Source organism: Dendrobium catenatum, unplaced genomic scaffold, assembly GCF_001605985.2.
Source record: "Dendrobium catenatum unplaced genomic scaffold, ASM160598v2 fragScaff_scaffold_1608, whole genome shotgun sequence".
NCBI lineage: Eukaryota > Viridiplantae > Streptophyta > Magnoliopsida > Asparagales > Orchidaceae > Dendrobium > Dendrobium catenatum.
In genome coordinates this window covers 6,633,320-6,651,602 of record NW_021320070.1, presented here as the reverse complement: position 1 = coordinate 6,651,602, position 18,283 = coordinate 6,633,320, and the positions used below count along the sequence as shown (strand labels likewise).

General features: G+C 36.0%; 1 protein-coding gene across 9 annotated transcripts in view; it reads right to left on the bottom strand.

Annotated features, from left to right (window-relative positions):
- Window positions 1-16,726, bottom strand: part of LOC110106390 (ATP-dependent DNA helicase homolog RECG, chloroplastic) — a 108,654-nt gene extending 91,928 nt beyond the window's left edge. For 2 of the 9 annotated variants that reach the window (XM_028700945.1, XM_020836282.2), the window contains exons 1-5: window positions 16,430-16,725; window positions 8,699-8,799; window positions 7,765-7,847; window positions 7,553-7,688; window positions 61-612 (exon numbers count right to left, since the gene is read on the bottom strand). In XM_028700945.1, coding sequence (XP_028556778.1) covers window positions 61-612; window positions 7,553-7,688; window positions 7,765-7,847; window positions 8,699-8,755 — 828 coding nt within the window. In that variant the 5' untranslated portion in view covers window positions 8,756-8,799; window positions 16,430-16,725. Of the gene's footprint in view, window positions 1-60; window positions 613-7,552; window positions 7,689-7,764; window positions 7,848-8,698; window positions 8,800-16,429 lie in introns of those variants that run through there. The other 7 variants (XM_028700949.1, XM_028700947.1, XM_028700946.1 and 4 more) reach the window with 7 other exon arrangements.
- Between the last annotated feature and the right edge of the window lie 1,557 nt (window positions 16,727-18,283).

The following is an 18,283-nucleotide window of genomic DNA, read 5'->3' as shown; positions in this document are numbered from 1 at the left end:
ATTGCAGATTAAAAAGTAGCCAAGAATTTTCATTTACAATCAAGTGAAACAATATCCAACCGTGTGGAAACCACGTTCTTCAAGCCGACGGCACTGTCTACGGGTTGTATCTGGTATAAACCTAACAGCAGAATCCAAAATTGACTCGAGATATACCTCAGTATTTAGCGGTTTAGATTCTGCAATTACAGAACTTTCATTGTCACTAAACTTCTTAAATAATTCTGTTCTAGTGTCTGCATCTAATGCTACAGAATCATGGAATAATATGGAGCAGGATTGCTCATTAGAATGTATGCTTGGTAGCTGAGGTCTAAGGAAATGGCATGCATCACTATATTCATTAGCTTCTTGCGCTCGTGTCCTAGTTGCAGAATCTGGGAAGTATCTACTAGTTTCAGATATTAAAAGTCTCAATTGGCTATTTTTCCATTGAACCTCGTCATACAGTTCAATGCGCGATGAATCCCCAACGGTAATGCAAGGAAATCTTGCTGTGGCTAATGCAAAACCAAATTCTTCATTCAGGTCATTCATATCAGCAGATTCTTCCCGTTCTCTTTCTTCCTCGATAAAGTCTTCAATGTTGTTATAACCTGACAAAGCTGAAACCTATAAAAAATTTGACATTTTTCAGGTGCAGGTCAGCTGAAATGTTATTCAAGTCCAAAAAAAGAAAAGCATGTAGTTTATTACATAGAACAAACCATTAGCTAAAAAGCAACTCACAAGCTAACTAGGGAAAAAAAATATGGCAGAAGTCAACAAGGTTATCTTGACATATGATATATTAATATAACAATCAAATTCAAAAAAAAAATTTTAAGGTTTTAAAAATAGCTAGGAAGTAGTCATCAATTGGGAGAACCTGTATAAAATTCTTGCATGGGTTTGCGTGATGATCTTTTTTTATGTTTTTTATTATTTAATTTTTTCGCTCTCTATGTTTGCATAGATTTCATCTATTTGCTAACATCCAAGTCATGAAATAAAGAGTATGAAAGACAAACCAAGTTATCCATTCAAGTAACTCAATAGAACGAACACAAATTAGTGAGGCTTGTGCCTGCATACTGGATTTGCCCACGTTTAAGTGGTTAGCTTCATCAGTTTTATGGCTGGATTAAATTTAAGCAACTGAGTGATAAATTTGGACTTATCATATTGAAACTATCAAGCCCATAACTTGAGATTTTTCAAACTTACACATTGGATTTATTACCTTTTATTCTACTATTTAGTAATGCTTATCTGCTATAGCTATTTTTGTGGTGGTTCTTATTCCTCCCAATTCAATATTATTGAAAATTCCTAGTAGTGTGGGGGCTTAGACTTCTATTTGATATTGTTGAATGAAATTCTTATAGCATTATTTCGAGTGGCGTAACTTTGATTTGGCTTCTATCCCTATTGGCCCTTGTAGGTGATGCTTCGTTGTTTAAAGCAACCTAACTTTGTATCAATGATGGCAGTGATAGTGGCGATGAAAGTGGTTACCAAAGCATGCATATTTTAGTTTTTTTTTTATTATTATTGTAATTTGAATATTATAGTTGTTTTTTTTGTTTTTTTATGCTATCCAATGATGGAGAACAACCAATGATCATGAGTAGGTAGTGCTTGGGCATGGCAAGCCTTGGGTGTGCTAGCTTCTTGGGTTCTTTTAGTCTTTCGGTTGCTTGTTGCTTCTCGGGTTGGGCCTTGGCTGCTTTGGTTTATAGCTGAATTTTTAGGAGCTACTTTGCTCTAGCTCATTAATGCTTGAGCTAATGTTTTAGCTCATTATTTGGAGGATTAATTGCACTTATTAGCTCATTAAGTGGAGTGGTTTCTTGCCTCTTTCCTTTCACTGTGTCTCTTGGGTTCTTACCTCCTGGCTCTCCTTCCCATGGGCTGTTCCGATCCCCCTGCTCTGTCCCAATTCCCTGGGTGCCTGCTCCTTTCCCGTGGCTGCTTTTATCTGGTCCCTATGTTTCCTTTTCGGGTGTTGTTCTGTTTTTCCTGCTGGCCTTCCTCTTCCCCTTACCCGATTGGTTCGGTTGGAAGTGAAAATTGGCTATTTGGATGCCCCTTTTCTCTTATAAATTAAAGATGTATTTGTCATGAGGAGGTTGTTGATTATCTTGAGAAAAGTCTCTAAAAACCTAAGGGTTTCTTCTCCTTTCTTGGAAAAGCTTGAGAGCTTGTTCCAATTCTCTCTTCCTCCTCTCTATTTCGTCTTGGCTTCTAACCTCTTCTTCTCTCTGCAAGTTCCACTCCACTTGTATCATTCTTTTTGAGCATTTGGAAGATGTTTGTTGGCTGATTTGGGGACATTTGCTGGAGGAGTTTGGTTGGACGTTGGACCTTGTTGATGTGGTGGACCCTTGGTTTGCAAACCCTAAGCACTTATCTTATTTTACCTACTTTTCATTGCATGTGAGAAAACCGCTTGTCGATTGTTCTGAGGATAGTGTTTTTATTTTTAAATTTTGTTTTGTTTGTTCGACTTTGGATTGTTTTTTGTGTTTTGTTCGGATGTCAGTTTTTCTAGATTGAATCGAGTTTGTTCTAGTTGTCCTAGTGCTCTTCTATTGGCTCTTTCTTTCTAGTTTGCCTGCATCATTTACTATTTCGATATTTTTAATAATACTTATTTTAAATTTTAAATTAAACAAAGGAGTGGCAACTAGTTGTGATTTAAATATCATAAACATCAACTACTGTGATATGTAAAAGCAGCTTTTATTTAATAAATTTTTAATTTTTTGCATTTAATCTAATGCGTACCTACGAAATGTGGTATTTCTTCGAGTTCAATGCAAATGGAATAAACAACCTCCAAGGACATGTTCAATACTTTCACTTTATTTTATAAAATTAAATTTTTTGTTATATTATATAACAAAAATAAAGAATTGTATTGCATTAAGTTGTGAAAATTCTACACTCCCCACTAGATACAACTAGCGAATCCCCAGCATGCAACACACGCCAATACTGGCTACAACTTCTACATGCCTAACTGCATTCCCGGCAAGAGCACCAGCTGAATCCATCACTCAACAACACATTGCCTAATTAACATCACAGCTAAGCAATTTGCCTACTAGGTACACCTGCTTTGTCGGATTTAACTCCTAGCTAAGCAATGTGCATGGTCCTATCTCTCCATATGCAATCCTTCAAGTTGTTGTGAAGAATGAATTTATTTTTCTCATATTTTTTAACATGGCATCGAAGACACTTTATCTTCATCCTTCTTTATTTTCTTTCATATTTCTCCAGTCCATACTTCTCTACCATTTCACATCCTCTCAAAAATCTAAGTATTCTCATCGTTCTTCTAAGGATTTTTTCTTTAAACCATGATGATTGTTAAACATGAAATAGCCTTGGAAAAAATATCCTCCTTTGGAGCTGCCACGTGCCCTGAATCAAAACTTCATGACAACATTTAACATCCATAAATCCTTCTCCAAGTCTTTGATTATCCAATTTAAAATAAAATATTCTACATGAAACACAGCATCGATGTGATTGTCCAAAAATGTGTACCCTCAAATGCCTTCAATGTCTAAAACGAAAATCCATAATCTTGGATCGTGAGCTCTAGGGCCTCTAATCATATAATATATGATGCCTCCTTATTTTAGACCTTTCATCCATATTTAAAGAGCAAAATAGTCAGAATAGTTGAGATTGCAAGTGATTGGGACTGGGATTATAAATGTTACTAATTCTGAAATTCGTAACTTGGTTATTTTGGTCCATAAGCTTTCTTATAGTTTATTATTAATCAGTAAAATTAACAAAAAAAAATGAATAGTACCACTAATTTTGAAGCATTTTAGCCTTATAATTTCTTATTTTCTTCCTACTCCTTGTGAATTTAAGAATATATATTCAAGAAGTACAACCAAAAAGCAAAGGAAAATGCTAGTCTTTAGCTCCTAAATCATGAAAAAAATCGTACAAGCAAGAGAAAAATACTCGATATGTATCTTCTTCTAATAAAAGCACAATAATGTTGATGCATTTTAACTTTGGTCATGTAAATTTCAAATACCTAAGAAAATTACTCTCATCACTTTTCATCAACACAAATCATCAATACAAATCCTGAAACGTTTCATTATGAAACTTGTCAATCATCTAAACACACTAGAACTTCATGCCCAAGTCATCCTTATAAAGCCTACCAATCTTTTGTAATTGGAGGTGTAACTAAGTCGAGCCGATAGATGAGTTGGCTGGGGTTTTATTCGATAAATGGCTAATGAGCCAAGCTCAATAAGCTAATGAACCAATCTTAAGCTAGTCCCATCTTAACTCATTAGCTCGTAAGCCAACTCATTTAAAAAACATTATTATAATATACACTTTATAAATATTAAATTCAATGGATTTAGTATAAAGATGTTAAAAAATCTTTATATATCTCTTCCTTATTTCAGGTACTTTCTTATTATTTGTCATGTAATTTCTTATTTTTTTACCATGTTATTATAATAATTATTTGAATAAGAATAAACATCATGATTTCATATTAAATGAGCAAGTTTGTGAGCCAAGTTAAACTCATAGAATTAAGCTAAAGCTCAAGCTCGAACTAAATTAATTAATCAAGCTCAAGGTCAAATCAAGGGAGGCTCAAGTCAAGGGTTGCTCAATCAATTATGATCATCAGTAACATTCCAAAATATTATTGGGGAGTTGTCTTTACTGTTGCATATATCATTAATCGTATATATCATTAATCGTATGTTGTTAATAATCCTAAATTTCAAAACCTCTTATAAACCTCTCACCGAAACATATCCCAGATGTAGATATATCTCCACAATTCCAGTCAAGGTGCTCCTTCCAACAAAGCCTAGTTGCATTCCAACAAGTTCGCCAACTGTTTCCATCAACCCATAACTTCTCCGCCTGATTAACATTCCAACTCAGCAATCCTCCAACTAGGGGCAGCTCCTCTGTCAGATTTAAGTCCAAGCTTAGCAATCCACAAGGTCCTAGCTTTCCATAGGCAAATTTCCAAGCCTATGTACAGAAAGAACCTATTTCTAAACTTAATGTCAAATGGAGGTAAATTGTTTTCCCTTTATCATGTCACTGGTCATGATCCTATTTACTTAACTAGCCTCCTTTCAATTCTACATTGCCTGTATCTCCTATAAATTATATGCGTCTTCTGTTTTGTGAATAAGAAAAGTATCTAATATCCTTCTCCCGTAGTTTTCAGCAACTATAAAATAAAGACTATTTGATAAAATTAATATTAATATTATTCAAATATTGAAATTTTTTTACTTAAATTTGCTGTGACCCTAAAAGATGATGATTAAATAATAAAAATATCTTGCCATAAACTTTACATAAACTAATTCATTGTCCTATTTCTTTATTAGAATACTTTTCTTCACATAAGTGATTCCTTTATTTATTTTTTTTCTTCCTAGTTGTCACTGGCAATGCAAGAGTACTGAATTTGGCCAAATTTGCTACAACTGAATTTTCTTTTGCGTTATAAGAAATTCAATAACATGCAGAATTTTATTTTAATATCTGATTGATTTTGTTGAAGTTATCAACCATTGTATTACCATTTAGTTTTGGATTCTTGATATTTTTCATATTTGCACCTAAATTAGCAAATTCTTATGTAATTAGTAATCTCTGATTTGTGAATCATCATTTCTTTTATGTGATATGTATTCATTGCATCATTCCAATTGTATTACTAATCCTAAACCCTTAAACATCCTGCATCACAAAGGAATTTTGATTTTTTTTTTAAACAAAGGAATTTTGATTCTATTCCACTAATGTAGTAATCTCCTAGTAGTCACTTTCTTAGATAAGAAGCTATCTATAAAAGAAAATGTACCTCTTTAAGTATGTCTACATTGTAACCGTAAGGGAAATGAATTGTTCACGGGATAATATGGAACCCTTTTATCACAATGATATCTACAAAATAATTTATGCAATTTTAAGTTGAACTGATGAGGACATCAGATTTCGACACGTGTACCATCGAAGAAATCGTAGATCGACAGATACGATTCAAAGTCTATATCTTTGATTTATTTTCAAGTATTTTTCCATTTAATATTTTCAGTTTACTAGTTTACCCCTAAGGGTATTGAGTCATTCTTGTAGCCCTTGGGGCATATGAGTCTTTGTGCTTGTCTTTTGTTGAGACATATATATAGAGGTCCTTATCTTTGTATGAGGTTAATGTTGAATCAATAAAATTTTCAGATTTTGAGTTCTTGCTTGTGAGAGCTTGAGAGGTGAGGAGTAGCCTAGGAGAGGCTCAAAGAAATACCCAACAGCCCCCTTTGTGGGAGCTCTTGGTTCCTATCTTCTTCCTCTTCCAATTCTTTTCTTTCTCCCATAGCCGCCGACTCCCCAACCAGCCACCACATAGCCAGCCAGCCACCCGCTCCTCCCCCTTTCGTTAGCCCCTATACCCACCCCTCCACCTACCGTCCGGCCCACTTCCTCCACCGCCGCCCGCCGAACCCCATGTCCGAAGCCGCCGGCCACCCATAAAACCCCACCCACCGGCCATCTAAAATTCATCCTTAGAATTTGAGTTTCAAATTCAAATAGGCTTTCAATACTTTCCTAATTCGTTCATTTGTCATTTATGAAGTTTCATATTTGAAATTCAATTTGAAATTTGAATTTTAAATCCCTCCTTAAATGACAAAACCCAATAGGGAGACTCTTTATAATTGGGTTAATTTGAATTTCAAATTGGCCTTTCCCCTTTAATGAAAATCTGAAATTAAACTTCAGATTTTCCCTCTCATCCCCTTGCCCCCAAGCTACTTGTTTCAACCCAAAGAACCCCAACCCTAGCCGCCCCCTCACCCTCCCAAGTCTTCTCCCATCATCCCCTCACCTTCTCCTCACCAATCTCACGAAAGCTCCTCCCAACCGTCACCACCACCATGCATGGCCGATCCGGAAGTCGACCATGGTTTCTTGTTTGATGATCAAGGACGAACCAACATCCTTGAGTCTCCTTTCTTGGACGTGAACCTAGACGTGGACTCCTCTGTGGAGGATTACTTAAAGCGCATCCTTTTACGTTAGTGCCTTCCATCGATGAGCATATTCCTCCCAGATGTTGGATACTCACTAGTCATCCCGTGGACTCCCCGCCGCCGGCTACTTTTCCAAAGGACTATACCTTGGGGACCATTTGTCTCCTAGTGGCGTTGTTCGGTTTGCTCTCAATCTTCCTCCATTAAAGCCCCACTGTCAAGAGCGTGAGTGAGGGACCCAAGGTGAAGAGTTCTATTTGTTAACCGTGGATTATTGTTTCTCGCCATAACATTACTCTCTATTTATATGTTGTTAATTTGATATTGTCCCATTAATCTAATTGTAACTACAAGCCTTGTTTAGTCTCTAATTGATAACTCCGAGAACCTAACTTGGGTAAGCACTAAATTTATAATTAGCAAAGTTTTAATAATCTAATATTAATATTCCCAAGCAGTTCTTGTTCCTTTGCATGGTTTTACATCATGAACAAATGCAACCTACATACCATTTTCAGAAATTTCAACCTGTCTGAAATCCACAGTTCCCTATGCCCGCTCACTTCATCTAGCAACTTCTGAGTAGACATGTGATTTGATTGAAAATGCCGGTTTAAAAACCTAAAAAATAGGAAGTTGCAGAACCTGTGAAGAGCGTCATTATCATTAGAAGTAAAAAAGCTTTTAATACTGTGACACAGATAAGGCAGAAGAACAGTACCTCAAAGTCCTGCCAAATGTGAACCAAAACCTGCGCTTCAGATCAGAAGGTATTGCATTTGTTAAGTAACTTCTGTGAAAACACTAAAAGGGAAGCAAAAAAAGAATTTCAGCATCAAGAATTATTGGACAAAGCATATCTGAAACATTGTCGCTTTGCCTGACAAGAGAGGAGATAGGACGAGGTGTAGTAGGGAATAGGATTCTATCCTTATACTACCTGCGTTCTGTTTAAAGAAACAAAAACACCTACAACACGTTAAAGAAGATTCAGTCTACCTAAAAGGACAAAACCAACCTAGAAAATAGGTTGGTTGCATACGCTACTAATCGTGTGCATCAAAGTTTATTCTTCAGTAGAAGCACCTAACATGCTTCAATGACTAAAAAAACAAGCTAAAAGAGGTCATGAACTTTTCAGTACAAAGGATATTAATTTTTAATCGTGCACTAGAATATTTTTATAAGACAACGGAACTCAAACAGATATTAGAAATCAATCTCTAAGCAGGCATACAGTATATTTCTAACATGTTATTTATTCCATGCAACGCAGAAAAGAAAATTGTTACAGTAACAAGCAGATCACACAGAAAATTGAATACGTAACAATTTTTTCAGAAACCAAAACCTTAAGAAATCGTTTTAATACACAAAAAGTTGCAGATAAAGGTATAAAATAACATGAAGCTTAAAGCGGCCCTATAATCTATTCCCTTCATCATGGGATTCCTAAATAAAGTAAAATGGGCAGCAACAAACTTTTTAACCAATTTTGAACCGTTATGCATAGTACACAACTTGAGTTATAGAAATAAATAAAAAAAAAAAGACAAGGGCTTGGCTGGAATAATGTTGTATTGCACAGAAAGTAAAGGCATCATTATTCTTCACTGGAATAATTTTGTATTTGTACAGAGTAAAGGCATCATTACTCTCACAGAAATGGATGACATGCATTGCAACTGCATTGCCCTTGATCGTGAAGCCATGGACGAGCTGCATGTGCAGTACCGTGTTTTCTTTAGTCCGTTTCCTGCACAAATTGAAATTGTTAAAAATCAGATGTTAGGAAAGCAGAGCAGCTTAAAAGCATTCTCAAATGAAACCAACATAAATTCACAAATCAGTTACTTTATGAATTATTAAGGCCCCTTTCAATCATACTTTTTTCAAATGCTCTTGCATCATCCATATGGTAACATTGCTTGCAAATTAAATTAACAGAGATTTTAGCATGTTGCACATTGCTACTAACCAAATAGTTAAAACTGAACAAACATGCGCAATTTATCAAATTACGTTTAAATCTTCACCACAATCCCTGTTCAGTGTACAACCTTCAAAACAAAAGAAAATTAGAAGCAACATATCGTCCATGTTATCATCCACTGGAACCAAATTAGAGCTTTCCCCTCTAGACATAGCCATGCAACCGTAAACTTCTCCTCCTCAGTCAACCGATTCACAATAAAATACATCTCCACTCGGTACACCCACCCATAAGCATCCTCCCTTTCAAATTTGGCAACTTCAACTTCCTCACCTTAGGATTGCTACCACCCAAATAGCTTCTTCCTCCTCCAGTTTAGCGGTTGTCGTGATCCTACCGTATTTCCCCCATGTATCGAGGGTGGGAATCCCATTTTCCTTCCCTTCTCCTCACATGACCCGATCCCCATGATTCGGCCCGTCCCCCTCCTTTGGTCGTCCACTCCACTTGCCCAAAAGGCCTCCCATAGTGGTCAGCCACCCCACCACCTTCACCACGAAACTCCCTTCTTGCTATCCCCCATCTGATAACTATATTCCGCCCCTTATTGGAGCCCTAGCAGATGGCTCTTGACCCCGTCATTCTCCGACAGCCCACTCCCCTTGCCCAAAATGCCTCTCATACTGGTCGGCTGCCCTACCGCCTTCACCAAAAGATTTCCTCTTTGTTGTCCCCTCATCCACAAACCCTGGTCCACCCCTTATCGAAGCCCAGGAGGTGGCTCTTGATGAAAGAAACTCCCCTCGTCAAACTCCTCTTGTCCGATCTCATTTCCCTTTGATTCAGCCAAGGGAATCCCGGTCAAATCTTGGTTATGGTTAGCCCTAGGAACCACTAGTAAAATGAGGACATCAGAGATCAGCAGCTACGTTCTGAAGTTAATTTTTTTATGTGTTTTATGTACCAGTTTGTTTTATATTTCTGTTTTTTTCCCATTTTACCCCTAGGGGTGGTCATGTGGTGTTGTAGCCCAAAGGGCATTTTATTCATTGTTTCTTTTCTTTTCATGAGGACTATTTATAGGCTAGTTCTATTATATTTTGGGTTAAGGAATGAATATTATGAAAGTTTCTTGCGTATTGTTCTCTTGATGTGAGAGTTTGTGAGTCTTGGAGAAATCCCTATGAGAGAAAAATCGGATCACCCACCAACCTTGGAGATAGTCGGTTTTGTGGTTCTTCTTCCTTACCTTTCTTACGTTTTTCTTTTCTTTCCATTCCTCCTCCATTAAGCCACCTACATATCTATCCAATCCCCTTGCTCCTAGCCACCGAATTCCCTAGCCACACTCCACCTTGCCACCGGCCTCCTTAGTCTCACGCTCACCATCGGCTAGCTCCACCATCATCTCCCCCCCCCAAGCACAACCCAACTCCCTACCCAAACCCCTGGACCCGTCGGCCACCCTCTCATCGTCTCTCCCCTTTTTACCAACCGCGCCCCCAATCACCACCTGAAGACCACGACCTTCTCTCCCCCGCCATCAAGCTGCGGTCTACATATCTCCCTCTTCAAAATTATTTCCTAAAGCTCCACTTTCCTTATTTAACTCCATCTATCTTTGGAAGGAGTTTGAATTTGAAATAATTCAAATATAAATCTCAAATCCTTCCTATGTAATTAATCCTATTTTTGGAAAGGCCATTAATTAAATCAACTAATTCAAATCTGAATTAATTGAGTAATTAATGTCTTAACTCCAAATACATTGAATCTAGACACACACACCCCTCCCTCTCTCTTGACCGAACCCTCCCCTTGCCCACCTCATTATTTATTTACCATAAAATCAGCCCCTCACTTTGGAAATACTTCCAAACCCAGCCCTAGCCTACCCGCCCCCTCCCTCATCCCATAACCTGCTTAAATTTATTTCTAAATCGAGAAATTTCAATTTGGACATTGATCTCAGTTTTTCCCTCCAAGATCCTCTCACAAACCTTAAACCCAATTCCCTCATAATCTAGACTAAACTCTCCCCAAGCCAAAGCGGCAATCCTTGCTGTTATAACTGCTGTCCAAAGGATTCAGCACCAGCCCCTTGCTGTCCTGCACCATTGGAGGTCTGAAATTGCTGTCCAAAAGCTTCCAGCAGCCCATAAAAGCTGCCAAAGGTTTATACAATCACTATAGGGTGCTGTCCAAAATTTCACAAGTGTCAAAGCTATTGTCCAGCAATCGTTGCAATCTCCTATTGTTGTTTTGTTGGCCTTAAAGTTCTGAATGTTGTCCAACCATATCGAGAAGAATCAAGGTTGTTTTCTACTTCCTCTCAAGCACCTCAACACAACACCGGAGCTTCATTTGTCCTGTTTATTTGGGTGAACCCTCCTCCAACTCTTTTATCTTTTAGTCGTTCTCAGTTGTAGTTCTAATTGAATCATGAAAAGTTGTGTTAATTCTTCCTGCTAAAGTCTAATATTTTGTAGAAATTGTGTGAGAGATCTTTCATAGCACAACTCTTATTGTTAGATTAGGGATTTCTTGTTGAAACCTATTTCGTATGCAACGTTAGGAGTAATTGATTGTTATGTTGTTTTTACTTTTCGCAAGTAACTTGGTCTAAGCTTGTGCTTACTGCTCTTTATGTTTTATTTAATTGTTTAACTCACCATAAAGCTTAGTTAACTTGCTCTTAATCATCAAGCGTGCAAAATCCTTAACTAAATCAATTTTTTTTCATATATGTCTTGCATCAGATGATGTATGCAATAATAGATTCATTCTAAAACTTTAAAGTTAAGGTTATCATAAAGGCCCTCCTCATTAACAAATTCATTGAAATAATCATGCAATTTTACTTTCTCCAAAAAAACCTCTTTATCGATTTGTATATCAAAGAAACTAATACCAAAAACAAAATAAATTTAATTTAATTGGTATAAATAATTTCATTCAATTTTTCATTGTGGTAAAAATCAGCTTGTTTAATTGAATTATCAACTTTAGTTGCCATGATTTTTGTACTTTAACATTCAAGGTTTATTTTAACAATTTGCACCTAAAACATATTGGCTACAACAGGCATGATTTCTTTTGCTACATATTTAGGAAAAGATTCATTGTCAAGTCAAAGCTTCAGTTCAAATTCAAGTTCAATGAGAAATTCAATTTCAGACTCAACAATAGATTCAAGTACTAATTAAAAGTTTGAAATAACTGTAGGTTTAATCTCAATTATAAGTTCAAATTCTTATAAAAGATTCACATTAGAATCGATCCCAAACTTAAATTCAATTTAAAAGGCGGATTGTAACTATTTCTCAAGTGTATGTTCATATTCATGAATAAGTTCTAAAGATGGTGCAATTTCAGAATAAAATCAGATGTTGGCTAACATAAAATATCATCTTCTGCATCTAAAACATCTTCAAAAGAGAATTCATGAGAATCATTGCTTCGATAGGATTGATTTGACCATGCATGATTCTTTTGTTGATTTATATTTAGCAGGCATGAACGGAAAAAATAATGATTTATTTATAGAAACCTTAAAATTCATAGATTATTTGGTTTTGTTTTGCTTGAAATTTTTAATTGGTTTTGCAAGTTAATCAAAATTTCATCCTTTTCTATTAATAGACCAAATATTGAACCCCACTTATACTCATTTGAATATAATGCTTGAGAAAAACGGATAATAAATTCCCTTTAAAGACTTTATGATGAGGACATCAGTCAGAGATTTTGACATGTGTATCGTCGACGTAGTCGTGGATCAACGGCTATGATTAAGAGCCTGTATTTTTTATGTATTTTCTGTTTTATGCTTTACGTTTTATGTCGCATTTGAGTTTTCCCGTTTTACCCCTATGGGGAATTGAGTCTGTGTTGTTGCCTGAGGGCACTTTAGCCTTTTTTGTTTTCTTTCATTTGGGCCTATTTATAAAAGGCCTCTTGCATTGTAATGGTTAATGATGTTTATGAATGCCCCCCCCCCCTCTCTCTCTGATTCCCACCCAAGCCGCCGGCCCACCCCCTCTTGCCCAAGTTTGAAATTCAAATTCCTTTGGCCATTATTCACTTTCCTAAAATAAGTCTAAGCAATTAGGAAAGTTATCAAATTGGATTTCAATGAAAGTTTGAAATTCAAATTCTTTCCTCATGCTAAAACTTAAATTTGGAAATCTCTCTTTTTAAATTAAATTCAGATTAGGTTTTAAATATTTCATTAACTCCTATGGCCCACATACTTAACATACTCCCTCTATCTTAGCTCTCTACATGGCCGGCCCCCTTCACTAGCTCTCTCTCTCTCTCTCCAATTTCATTAAATGCTCTCAATTAAGACTCCTTAATCCCCTCCCCATGCCGCCTCCCCTCTCCCCCCAATTTCTCTCTTCCACTTTAATTCTCTCAATTTGAATTTGAATTCAAATTCAAATTCATCCCGCCAATTTCACTTAATCAAAAATTAATTTCATATTTCAAATAATTCTCTCCAATCCAACCTAGATCTAGCCACCCCCTTCCCCCCTCTTCCCCTCTCACACCCTCCTCCTACCCGAGCTCACCCGCCATTCTCCTCTTCCCTTGGCCACCCCTCACAAGTGACGGCTTCCCCTCCACAACACCACGAGATACCAAGCTCTTCCAAGATCATGCATGGCGGATCCGGAACTTGATCACGGATTTGTGTTCAACTCTCAAGGGGATATCGACGTCATCCAATCACCGTTCTTCGAAGTTGGATTCGAATTCGATCACAGCGTTAAGGAATACATCGATCATATCCTCTTCCATCTAGCAGACATCATTGACAAACGACCTACGGCCTACGGGAGAGTGGAAGATCACCGGACGCCAACCCGTTCCTCCAACTCTGGCTCCTTCCCCGGCGACTAGCCCCCTTTGCATCACGTGTCTATTAGTGGCATCCCTAAGCTTGCTTGCAACCTTCTTCCACTAAGCCGATCATTATCAAGAGTGTAAGAGAGGGAACCCAAGGTGAATGATCTAAATTTTAAACTGTGGATTTTGTTACGTGCCATTTGCTCAACTCATTTATTTGATGATGTAATTTTGCGAGTTTCATATTAATCTCTATTGTAATAACTTGTCATTACTTAGTCCTTCTGTGGAATTTCCTAAGATCTAACTTGAATACGCATCCACTTATGTTTAGCCGAGCAAAGTTCACATTTTATTAGTTTCATATAAGCAATCCTTGTTTCACCTTCATTGTATCACATCACTTTAATTGTGGGTGTGATATTCGTAATAAAATGTTCATAATATGCCCTAATATTTAGAGATCTAGATATAACCTCGTCTCATATAAGACATTTAATGAAAAAAATCATGGTAGCAAAATAGTCTCAAGGTAAATGATGTTAAGTTATAATACTCATAAACATATCATACTATCATAGTATTCATACACGATATATTCACCTTGCTTGCAATACTTAATTATTCATGTAGTTCATCCTTAATCCTTATACTAACCAAATAATAGATAATATTGTTTTAAGTTCATGTTTTAGGTCAGCCCATATAGTTTCAGTTTGACTTACGATATTTCTACAAAACGGAGCATGACACACTTGTTCAAATTAGCAGATTCAAGTTGTTCAGGATTAAATAAATGATAATCTTCAAGGGAATATTCTAAATTGCAAATCCACTCCAAAATTTCCACCAGATTGTACCTTCCATCAAATGTAGGTATGCAATTGTGTTCCTCACTATAGTTATGGTGTGTTTGTATAAAACAGTGATTAACCCAATTTTGTGTTAATTGCATCATTTATTATCTTTTTTATTGATTCAATTAATATGTCTTTCTTTTAGTTGACATGATGACACAATGATAAACATTGAAACCAATTTGACGTAGGATGCTTAGATGTTTAGGGTTCACTAATGCAAACTTGGATAAAATGCACAACAAAGGCATACAAAAACAAATACATGCATGTTACTAACTCTCAATTTTAGTAAAAATATTCACTTTTAATAAAAAATTAAAAAAAAAGCTTCTATCATCCCAAACAAAAATGTAATGATAGCAAAAATCTGAAATATGCAAGAAAACCGATAACAAATACAAAATTCTAGCAACAATCAACATTCACAATACGAACAAGAATCAAACATGTGTTAGACTAGACAAAAATTAGTTAACGCATATGCATATCACCAAAACAAGATGATAAATAGTACAAAATTAGAAATCATCCAATAGAAGATCAAACCTCATGCCAATAAGTGAAAATTAGCCACCAAAAGCTTAGATTGAAAACTGTAAAACACTCGAAAAATCCATATCCAAAAGCGCACACCCACACAAATTGAAGAAAGCAAAAAATTTATTTCATCACTAAACATTCAATTTATATTACATGCCTTAGTATTCCCATTTATAAATTAAACCTATTTGAATCCATCAAGAACTAATCAAATACATCAACCTTTAATTCATCATAAATAAATTCCCATAAGTTTACATTTTTTCCAAGTAAAAAATCCCTCAACTTTCCAAAATCAAATAAGTTGCATATGCTACAATGTTAGCTAAAGAAACCGAAAGAAAAAAATACTACAACAGGAAATTTTCAATCGTCTTTTATAGTCCAAGGAAAACAAAGATCATTGGAAAATAGGAAAAGTCATCAATTTATAGTTCCAAGAACATTGACTAAAATTTAGAATCAGTAAATATTATTTAGAATTAGTAATTTTAATAATATTTATTTTTAAAATTCTAATCGAGCTTCTTAGTCAAGCTTTTTAACGAGCTTGTTCACGAGCTCTAAAAGATATTATTCGTAAACATAAGCGAGTCAAATGTCGAGTTGTTCACGCAAGTTTATTTAACTATCGAGTATTTAGTATTAAAGCTTGTTCGTTTATCTTATCAAATGAACATAAACTAGCTCTTATCGAGCCATGTCACAAGTAGCTCGTCAAACTCACAGTTCATTTGCAGCCCTAATAAAAATTTAACAGCTGCAAAAGAGAGATTGTGACATTCCATCTAGCAGCAGGTCGACCAAGCCACTATGATTCCAAAAAGCTGCTCATTGTGCCAAGATAGAGCCGCGTATACAAATTTAAACAAATGCTGGCTTTTAAAAACAAAACAAATTAAAAAGGAAAGATGGTTTGCGTGCTAGCGCGCAAGAAAGTGCGTGTCTGTGCGGATGGAGGCACCGCTACATGAGCTGGAGTTCGTACTAACTAAGGTTATGGGTCCAGCAGCATTGTAGGTTTCCTCAAGATTATAAACCTTAATCAACCTAATTAGCAGGGAAAACATCCATGCCCTCACTAACATCTAACCTTCTTCGATATATCATTCTAAAACAGTACCAAGGATTCAACATTTGCAAGGTAAGGAAGGAACAGCGTAATAGAACCGGAGTAAGAGAGATTTGAGAAAAGCCCGAACCGTTTCGAGATGCGCAGCACCTAGCGAGTCACCGTAGAGAGACAGAGACAGACACACACACACACGCACACAGAGTAACGCCGGCGCAGGCGATTAAGACGGCAACTGAGGAATCTGTTTGGTACTCTCGCTGTTTCACTTCTATGAGCGCCGCCAGGCTTTGGAAAGTCGGATCCTTTCCTCTTCAGATGGCATGGTCGAGATTCACTGCATAAAAATCATTCTATATTTGTGAGGAATCCCTAGATATCCTACAAGTTTGACATAGGGTTTGTTTGGAACGAATTAAGTTTTATAAAACAGATTTTTTTTTTTACAGAAAGTGAAGTCAGAAAATTACTTTCTAAAATTATGTGTATATATATATATTAAAATAAAAATATTTGTATACTAATCCATGTAAATCAGCAGCCAGCCCATGCCCATTTTTTCATCGCAGTTGACAATAGCCTATTGAAACATATTTTAATTAAATGCATAGTTTTTGCTTTTATAAAAATTTTAATGATTAAGTGGTTCAATGTGCAAATACATAGATTTAATAATTCATTTTTAAAAACTTAGCTATGAAGTTTGTATATAAAAATAATTTTGATGGCATGGGCATAAATCTCTCTTTTTCTTTTTTTTTTTTTTTTGGTGGGGGGGAATATCACTTCAAATGTTTGTATTTTCATATTTAAAATCTAAAATTTATTATTTACTCACATAACTCTCAAATTTTTAAATAACATCCTCAGTACCCTCTCCTAATGAATCTTGTCACTAAACTCCTTTTTCTTCTCTTCATTGATTATGTCACATTTGACCAATAATAAACCATCATCTCTTCTTTTTTCATCATAAATCTCATTCTTGAATAAGATCCCATCAGGACTTCTCATTCTTAGTCCTTCACACATCATCCACCTTATTGGTGAGATCCTATTGCAACATCCTTATCTCATCATTATTGTAAAGGGCAACCCTCTATAGTTTCTGAATCGTCATCAAGGGTTTTGGTAAGGAAGTTAATGAAAGTTATCGTAGCATATATTATATAAATAGTAAGGTTTAAATATTAAATATATAAATATGATGTTTTTAAATGTTGTGCTAACTAACTTATCTAGCTCTAGGGTGAATGGTTAGGTTTCACAATTTAAAAAAAAAAATTGGATTTTAGTGGCAGTTATAACCGCCACTAGAGCCCATAAAACTGCCGCAAAGCTGGATATCGGTTGATTTTGCTCATATTTGTTGCGGTTATAACCTAAACAAATTCTGTACATTTGCAGCGGATATAACCGCTGCGAAAATATACACTCAGTAAAAACCTACCCCGCCGGTCTTCGAACCGCTGCGAAATGTCGTTGCAACGCTTTGCAAACACGACGGGTATGTAAAGAAAATAGTGGCGGGTATAACCGCCGGGATAGTAAAAAATTGTGCTGCGAAAACCCATTTTTTTTGTAGTGCTTATAGCAAGTGGGGCCATAATCCATCTCACATATACTTCAGGAAAACGGGGTGAGAATAATACAAACACTGTTATTTAACCCCCTCACCTGCTTCCATCAGGTGGGACCATAAACCCTTCTGCATCTGCCCAAGCAGATGGAGCTCGAAGGTATTGTTAGGGCCCTTGCAATATAATAAAGAGTGCACTTTTTTACATTTCAGGATAGGGTATCTCCAATGCCTTGCAATGTCTTAATAACTACAAATTAAAAAAAATATAAAAGCATAAAGATATAACAATGGGCGTCTAATATGATTAATAAAAGAAAATTGATTTAAAATATAATAATAGAACAATAAAGTCATATTTTTGTCATTATATCGCATAAATAAAAATTTAGGAAGAAACACTAC